Source organism: Sciurus carolinensis, chromosome 1 (assembly GCF_902686445.1).
Source record: "Sciurus carolinensis chromosome 1, mSciCar1.2, whole genome shotgun sequence".
NCBI lineage: Eukaryota > Metazoa > Chordata > Mammalia > Rodentia > Sciuridae > Sciurus > Sciurus carolinensis.
This window is the reverse complement of record NC_062213.1, coordinates 101,934,492-101,943,723: the sequence shown is the minus strand read 5'-3', so window position 1 is coordinate 101,943,723 and position 9,232 is coordinate 101,934,492. Positions and strand designations below refer to the sequence as shown.

At 43.1% G+C, this 9,232-nt stretch overlaps 1 protein-coding gene and 1 pseudogene across 23 annotated transcripts in view; both read right to left on the bottom strand.

The window, feature by feature from the left end:
• Positions 1 to 1,554: 1,554 nt before the first annotated feature.
• LOC124989834 (plakophilin-4-like) lies at positions 1,555 to 8,197 on the bottom strand (annotated as a pseudogene).
• The window catches only part of Pde4dip (phosphodiesterase 4D interacting protein), a 204,053-nt gene continuing 202,388 nt past the window's right edge, over positions 7,568 to 9,232 (bottom strand). For 15 of the 23 annotated variants that reach the window (XR_007108494.1, XM_047551316.1, XM_047551336.1 and 12 more), the window contains one exon: positions 7,568 to 8,629. Coding sequence is in view for 22 of the 23 variants with exons in the window: in XM_047551316.1 (XP_047407272.1) it covers positions 8,588 to 8,629 (42 nt within the window). In the remaining variant the exon portion in view is untranslated. The remainder of the gene's footprint in view (positions 8,630 to 9,232) is intronic. The other 8 variants (XM_047551238.1, XM_047551402.1, XM_047551265.1 and 5 more) reach the window with 4 other exon arrangements.

The window sequence follows — 9,232 nt, the reverse complement described above, 5'->3', positions numbered from 1 at the left end:
AAGTGAGAAAGTGAAAGGGGTAGGAGACCAAATACCCCTTTTAAAAGCATGGCCCCAGTGACAACTTCCCCAACTAGGTCCCAGCTCCTAAAATTTCCACCACCAGCTTGTCCCTTAACATGCCCAAACTGATACCCATACTCACCCTCCCTCAGGGCTTCAGCTTTACAGAGAAAGCTTCTCTACTTCACCCTCACTCAGGTTTTCTTCCACTTGGCAGTGAAATCTCCCCTACTTCTCAAGCCTATGGACTCAAACTGAGTTACATCTGGTTCTCCATCTATCAACTGCCTTAGCAAGGGACTTCTTGTCTTCCATAATTGTGTGAGTCAATCCTCATACGGCATCCCTCATATGTTTATATATCCCATTGGTTCTGTTTCTCCAGAGAACCCTGACCAATTGCTGGGTGAATCCCAGTTATTCCAAGCTGAATCAAAATAAGATAATCAATTGTTGTAATCAACTATATTAATAGCCTAAATAGTAAAATTACATAATCATATCAATTGACACAGAAAATATATTTGATAATATATATTGAACTTCCCAATTTTAACATTAAATATAAAATTACTAGTAGCAACTTCCTGTGCTGTGGCAAAGAGATAAACATATACATGTATTTAACAGAAAGACTAGAGCCCAGAACCGGGGACAAAAATATGGCCAATTAACAAAGGTACAAAGACCATTCAGCAAAAAATGTATTCACAATAAAAACCAGCAGTGTATTAGAAATAGAAGAGAATGTCTTCAACCTGATGAAGGGTATCTACAAACATACTACAGCTAATATCACTCTTCATGGTGAAAACCAAATGCCCCTCCTGCTTATTTGTAATAAGCAAGGATGTGTACCTCACAATTCATATCAGCATTAGGTGCAAGACTTCACCAGTGCAGTAAGGCAGAAAAATAAATAAAAGGCATTCATATGGGGGAAGGAGAGTAAATTATCCCTATCACAGACAATATGATTGTCCATGTAGAAGATCACAAGGAATCAAAGTTTGTTTTTAAGTTTTAAGAATTTCTTGGGTTTTCCATTTGTTTTCGAAGTTGTCGGCTTCTTCAAATTTCTTTTTCAAATGACACTGTGCATTACAAACGATGGCACTTAATTAATTTTTGCATTCCCATATTTATACCTCAAACACAAACTTTTAAAACATAATAGCATACAATCTTGACATTGAGTACTAGCATTAAAACATGAATAGCATCCATTTTATTTTTTCTATACAAGCTATAGAACATTTCTTTATTCACATTAAAAACATCATCTTTAGTTTAATTTGACCTGCACATTCCCCAATCTCATTTCACTTGACAAACCTCTCAGACTATAGTATCTACAAGTAATTTGATCTAATATGTAAATAGAGCTTAGAAAATCCTCTCCCAAGAATTTCCTCACTTCCCTGAAAGAAGAAAAAAATATGCTCTTATTTTTTTCTATTTCAGTTTCACATTTCATCATCAAATCAGCAAGATACACTTCTCACCACAATCCAAACAAGTTTAGAAAGTTCCTCTCTGAGCATCTTGATGCTACATCCATGAGTCCAGAGACCCTGGGTACTGTTCTGCTCTGTAGGAAGATCATTAGGTGGAATAAAATCTAAGCAATCCGTGTCAAGTAATCAGTATAAGCTGAAAAGTGAACTTGGTCATCAAAATAAGAATCTGAATAGCTATGAGGAGACTGCAAATCCAATCTGCAGCCATCACATGCTTTCTGCTGGAGTCATCTTGACTATAACACAGCTATTGATGCTTTAGTCATCTAGCTGGTTCTCTTCCTGCTGAGGAATAGGAACTGATGTAAATTGGTGACAACTACTGAAGCCAGGATACAGGTCTTTCTGTGTGACATCCCCTTGGCTAATGAAATACTATGTAGGTGGCTGGATCCTATCCTCCCACAATGAGAGTCTCTGATTCCTAACAGTGCTAGTGAGGAAGAGATGCTGCTGATTGACTGAATCATGGGTGACATCTATTGGTTGGTGGTGGACAAGGAAGGATGTGATTTGAATCAGTCTTGTTCTAATGTTGACACAGTTATAATAAAGTGGTTCTGATTCTACATATCCTTTTAGTAAATGCTCCAGAGGTCCTTATATTACCACCATGTATTCAATACCTGGGCTGCTGCCTTTGAGGACCTGTCTCCTCTGCCTTTGGTTATGTTCACCAGCTTTTGATGTCCCCCAGTTGGCCAGTGCTTTGGCATTCTCCATGGTTTTGATGTTGGCCTCATGCAGAACAGCAGATAGCTGCCATGGTTTCCTTGGACTGTGTGCTGGGGCCATTCTCACCTGGAAGCTGGTTAGCCAAGTCTCACATGACGTGTTCACACTGGACCTCCTTGTTGCTTATGTCTAGTTCCATATTCCTCAAGGCAGTGGTCCCAAAAGAGATAACTATCACTGTCCATCCTCAGAAACTCTACAAGGATGGGGAGCCCTTTTTCTTTTTGGACAGCTGCCCAGATATACACTGTAAACTTCCAGTTGCCAGCAGAGAGGTTCTGGAGAGATTCAACAGAGTCTTCCAACATGGTTGAGTTGGAATTTTCTGATGGAAGGGTTAGGTATGGTTTTACCAGCAACAGATGCCAGAGCATCTTAGCTCCTTTGGGAATATTCAACAGTGCTGGGATAGGGCCAACTCATCTTATTGTTCTACTTGTGTAGTTCTTTTTCGTTTTTTCTGTTTTCTTTCATTTTTTTTTCCTCTTTCTTTGTTTCTTCTTCTTCCTCCTGCAGCTTGGCTTGGAAAATTTGCTGGAGATTCTTTTCCTAATAAGTCATCCAACTAGTTCAGTCCCAGCAGCCAGGTCTCAGGGGCCTCCAGTTCCAGCTGATAGGACCAGTTTCTCAGGGTGCACATGGTTCTCCACCATCTTGCTCTCATAGTCAAATGTGTTCACATGTGTGGATCACGTAAAACAGGGAGTCCACCAGTCTCTCACAGGATTGCACTTGCTTTCTCGCTTCCTTCCCTCCAGAGTTGAGGTTGCTCAGGCAAACTGTTGTGTTATGCAGAATTAGTAAATTCAGAAATTTAATTTTATGATTATCAACAAAAGAGAGTATTCCACCCAGAACATGGAACAATCACAGTGTTTGTTCAGGTTGAGAGGGCATCTTGGATGATTGATGTCTTTAAGGCATTACATGAAAATAAATCCCAAAGAACTCCTGTAACAAGCTCCCTTACTTCTGCATCAATAGATTTTCTTGAAAGTTACAAGATGGCAGGTATCCCACCAACATTTTTCATGACTACTGAATTTTCTTCTGTGGACTTGCCAAAAACAAGCTTTCAGAGAGCACCACAAGCATCCTTCTGAACTTTCAAAACTCTGAGGTCCAAAGGAGTCAGACAGATGCTTGATTCCCCCTAGCCTATATACCTCCAATTTCTCTTTGTTGTTGCTGAAGCACAGGTGCTAAAGGTACCTGTGAATGACTTTGGCCAACTTGGGATTGTGCCAGGCAAACTTTGGTGGGTCTTTATGGATGTGGTCCATTGATGGGCCTCTCATGGTGCCATCATAAACCAGCGCTGCCTACTGAAGCCTGTTAAATTTACCCTCTTGTACTTGGTATTGGCCTGTAGGGCTGTGCATAGGTAGTTGTTGTGTTTGCAGCATAATTATTTGTTTGGTACGGAAGGTTACTCTGTTGGCTGGATGTCTTTTGTAGAGTCCCCATACCTGAGCCTGTGTGATAAAGAGCTGTCTACTATCCTTGGAGCTTCACGGTTCTTTGGTTTGACCTGTAATACACTGGGCTTTAATAGGTCCTCCTCTCACATACACGAGACATAGTGGAAGGATAGTCTTGCCCAAGCTGTGTGTGCTGATGAACATAGGAACTCAGTAAACCATCAGGCTATCTAGCTGAGGTGGAACCATCCTCTCATAAATGTACTGTTGCTGTCCAAATTGCTCTATGTCATGAATACTCCTTCGCAGTGAAGATCGCAGATGCTGTGGTACTGTGGTCAGTCTTGAGCATTTGGGGGACAATGACCCCACCTGGCCTTGGGAAGGGGAAGTCTGTGCATCTGTCAGGGTCAGTGGGGACCCCACTCTGGAGGTGGTTTGGCATTGAGGGGCTGTTCTATTGGGATTGGAGGTCTTTTGAGAAGTGACTGAACCAATCTGCCACACAGCGCTGGAGGTCCTGGGTGTCCTCTAAAGCATGATGAGATGTGTTGGAACTGTGGCCTCGAATTTGGGTGCATTTAATTTTGTCATCATTGGCTTCTCTCCAGTCAGCTACCAGGGGATTCCCTACTTCCTGTTTTTGTAGATAGTGACTAAATGCTGCTGTTGTCCCAAATAATTTTTGAGTACTAATCCATCAATAGTTGAGTTCCTGAGATACTGATGGCCTTTCTAGGCCTGAGAAGAGAGTTCAGGCTTTGCTCCATCTCCTCACCATCTCCTGCACATCTTGCCCCACCTCCATTCCTCTCTTCCTTCCAGTCCTCCTGGCCAGCCTTGTTGTTCCACTCCTCATTTCTCTTTTTGCTCCTCCTGCCCACATACCCTCTACCCTTCACATATACACACCATGCAAGCCAACATGGGAAGGGGTTGCCCTCATTTGAGATGAAGATGAAGGAATATTTTGCACCAGAAGGAAAAGCACAATTACATTTCTTCTGGTCAAGCTCAGTTTGTGAGGAGACCAAGGAAGATGGCTGCACTGGAGAGCTGAACTTCAACCACAGCTCTCAAGGTCTGGGCAGTTCCTGGGAATGGTGTGACCGACAGCCAGGAATCTTCCATTCCTTATGGCTAGAATCTGGCCCTTGTTCTGAGGGTCTTGAATACCTTAGGTCCTTTCCTAGCACCACATAATGGCCTCAGAGGGCTCATAGAGAACCCCAAGGTGCTAGAGGCTACAAACAGCAGGAAAGCCTGACCAGAGAAAACTCAAAGAAAACCATCCAACTGCCCCATTTAAACTGAGCCAAGTGTACAGAGCCAAAGTCAGCAGACTCCCAGGTATACCGAATCTACCTCTCCCTACCTGCTTTACTGTGTGCCCTTAGCCTCAGATGAGATTTCTACATCCAAAGTCAGCCTTTGTGAAAATAGGGGCCATATCTAAAATAACCTAAACACTTGTGAAATCCTAAGCGGTGCCATTCCAGAGCTCAAATTTGAACTTAGTATTTTTGCTACTGCAGGCTATGCCTTAAGGTAGTGTCTTAATTTTACTAACTTGACTTAAATTAGAGAAGTGTTTTGTTTTTGTTTTTGTTTTTAATTTATTTTTATTGTAAACAAATGGGATACATGTTGTTTCTGTTGGTACATGGAGTAACAGCATGCCATTTGCGTAATCATATGTGTACATAGGGTAATGATGTTTGATTCATTCTGTTATTTTTTCCTTCCCCCCCACCCCTCCCACCCCTCTTTTTCCTCTATACAGTCCTTCCTTCCTCCATTCTTGCCACCCCCAGCCCCCATTATGTTTTAATTTTTGTTTTAATTCCAACATTAGTTAGCACAGGAATTTAGAGTGTGTGGTAGGCAGAATAATGGCCTCCCCAGTAGGTCCTCTTCCTAATCCCTGGAACCTTCGAACATGATTCATTATCTAGCAAGGGACTTTGCAGATGGGCTTATGTTAAGGATTCTGAGATGGGGAGACCATCCTGAATGACACAGGGTAATCCACAAAACCCAAGTAATCCCATGGGTCTTTAAAATGGAAGAGGAGGCAGAGAAACAGGTCAGGGTGATGAATCAGGCACTCTGCCAACTGTGAAGGAGGAGGAAGCAGCCACCAGGCAAGGAATGGCCTAGTGATTTTAGGCCAGTGAGACACTTGGTGGACTCCTAACCTACAGAACTCTAAGAAAATGAGTTTGTGTTCTTCTTACCATGATGTGTATGGAAAATGCTTACAGCAACAATGGAAAGTCAACACAAGTGCCTCTCTCATTCACTTTACCAGTGACAAGATCTGAGGGACATGATGAACTCTGTACATTCTGAAGGCCTAGGTCAACAGGTCAAGAGATACTATTATGTATTTTAAGTGCCTGTTCTCTGTTTTCCTTCCTAGCTCCCTTTATAGGACTTAAATTCTATTTTCCTCCACAAAATTTCATTTTTAACTGTTTCTAGGAAATAATCATAGAGTGACAGCTTGATTTTAATTTTAGAAGGCAAAAGGATACAAGAATTTTTCTGAAGGAATCTTTTAAGATTTTAATTTCAACATTTATGGAAGTGTAAGGGGACAGATCAATGAGGATGGTGAGACTGCCAGGTTAATCTGACTACAGCCCCACCTGGCCTGAGGGGACAGGATTTGTCACATTCCTGAACAAGCTGAGGCAGGGGGCAGAAGGTCTGGAGGTCAGTGTAGGTAATAAATGATGAGGTTGAGAAGATGAGGGCTGGTTATCAAAGAAAAGACAATGGGCTGCTAACAGTTAACCTCCAGGGATCACACTTTCCAACTGGATGAGTTGCTAATGATTATCCCCTGTGTTCCTGCTCCTTACTGCCCTTAGGCATGTGCACTGAGAAGAAAAAGATGCGGGGGTTCTGGGGTCTATATAAGAGCAAGATACAACCACTGCCAAGGACACCCAGCTCTTGGCACACTTCTCTTCAGAGAAGTTTGCAGTCCCGATCTCTTAAATAAAATGTGCTTTCTACACTTGCCTGGGTATTTCTCGGTGTTTAATCCTGAATACCAGGAGAATAAGGACCCATTCCTGATCTCCAAGACAGGTATTAGAATGACATAATTTTCGACTAAGGTTCTTAAATACATTTATTTATTGCTGTAACTCAATGATATAGTACAATGTGTGTTAAACTGTAGTCTGCGGGCCACCTGTATCAGAATCACCTGGGAAACTTATACTAAAATGCTATCCTAGGGTCCCATATCCACAAAAGTTCTTGGAATGCCATCCCAGGAAGTTGCTCCCACAATCTCCACGGTTGATTGTGAAACTGACTCCATTTGAAATTAACAGCTCCAAAGTCTTTTAACTTTTGACCTTCCTAATGCTGAAAATGGAGTCTGAGGGGCTTCCCTGGCCCTGAGGGCATTGCGCCTAAGTCTGAAACATGTTTCTGATTAACACAGCCTAGCTAAATATATACATGGGTATTTCCTGCCTTTTGTCCTACTGCACCCCATAGCTCTTATAAGCTGTCCATCTCCTGAGTCACCAAGGGTGGAGATTTGCAAAAGAAAATGTTCTCTATCTTGATCAAACGCAGCACTGAAAGAAACCTATATTTCCCTTGCCATCCTGACTCCTGAGTTTTAACAAAGCGCAACAAACAGCAAAATACATCCTTCCCTGTGAAAATGGTAGGGCACAGTTTAAGAATCACTCCATCACATTGTATACTGGGAATTTTCATAAAATAGAGGGAAAATGAATTTTTAAACATAGACTTTAAGGATTAGCCTATTAGTTTTTCATAACAGTTTGTCTTCCCTATTCTGATACACTTGTTCTGAGAAATGGTGTAGAAATGGGAAACAAAACAGACAAAGAAAAACTATTTCTTTATACACATTTTTCTTTAATAGTCACCAAAAAGACTGTTGTTTCATCTCATCCTCCCCACCCATGAGTTATGTTGGCCTTCAACATATGGCTACAGCAACATAAATAAATCTCTATCATACATTTATACACACATATCCACATCCTAAGAGTACTCTGAAGACACAGACGAGGCTTCAGTACAACTGGGTCTTGCCCACACCACTTACAAACAAGCAGAGGGCTGCCATATGCAAGACTTTAAACAGGCTCGACGTGCCCATCAGTTCCCAATTTGCCTGAGGGAAGTTAGGATGATAAAATGGGACAGCACATCTAATGGGGGTGGGGGGCAGTACAATTTGGAGAACATGTAAGAAATGAAGAAGATCCTGCTAGTCTAAGCATGAGAGGGCATCTAGCAAGTCACCACCTTCCCCACACAGAATCAAAGTGCTCAGACCTGATGGTACAACATGAAGCCCAGCCTGGCTTGGCCCAGAGAAGCTACCTGGTCAGGTGTGGATCTGTGAGCAGTGCTTGCTAAGCCCCACTGACGCTGTCCAACAGGGCACTGCTGCTCAGTAGTGTGCTTCTGTAACTGTGGAGGAGCTCCAGCGTTGGGATCACAGGCCCCATGCATGGAGGCAACTATTTCCTTTGAGTTGACCATCTGAGGATAGCTGTTGAAGTGAGAACCGTGCTCTAGCAGGTGCTGTGCCACTGAGGCTGTTCAGAAGCAGAGTCACAAGTGCTACTATGCAATCTTATGTGCGCTTTGCTTAATGCTAGGCCCAGTGGAATTTGGCTACTTTTATTCCATCACTGCCAGAAAGTCATTCCACCTTTCTGCCTACCCCACTAGGATACATCTCTGACTGCATCTTCAGACCTCCACCAAGTTTGGAGGAATTGGGCCCAGATTCTCCTCAGAAGACAGGCAGTTGTGCAAAAGAGGAGCAGGCCCATTCTTCCTGATGCTTTAAGGACCTGTGGTGTCTTTGCTTCTTGTGTGGCTCCTGGAAGGCAAGGGTCACAAGGCTGGAGTGCACACCAGGGCCCTTAGGGATTTCACCTGCAAGCAAACATAAACCAACCCTGTTCAGATGGAACTGTTAGACCCTGCTGATGGTGTCCAGGGGCTGGAATGAGGGCAAAGCATGCAGGAAGCCAGGAACATGGCGGGAAGGGGTCAAGAGGATGAACCAAAGGGATGCACTGGGTCTGGAGGAGATTCCAGGTCCCAGCTTAGAGGAAAAAACCTCCCAGTGCACCCAAACCCCTGCTGCCCCAGCCACTACCCACTGTACTCTGTGTGGTCAGATCCTACCACTTCCTCTCCATGAGCCAGTTCATGCTACAAGTTATGTGGTCTGAATAAAATAAATAAATAAATAAAAGTGGGGAGCTTTGCCATCTCCTAGCAAAAATAGTGCCAAGCATAAAACATGCACTTGTAAAAACAGCCTGTGATAGAAAGGAGAGGACATACTGGAAGACGTTCCCCTGTTAATTGTGTGTCCCAGTTTTCTTAAGAAGAGTTCAAATTGGCAGGGACCTCAGAGATCATCTAAGTCCAGGTCCACCTTTAACAGATGAGGGGGCAGCAGCTCACAGAGGCAAACGGGCCAGCCAAAGGCACATAGCCAGTTAGTGACAAGCCTGGAGTTAGAGCCCA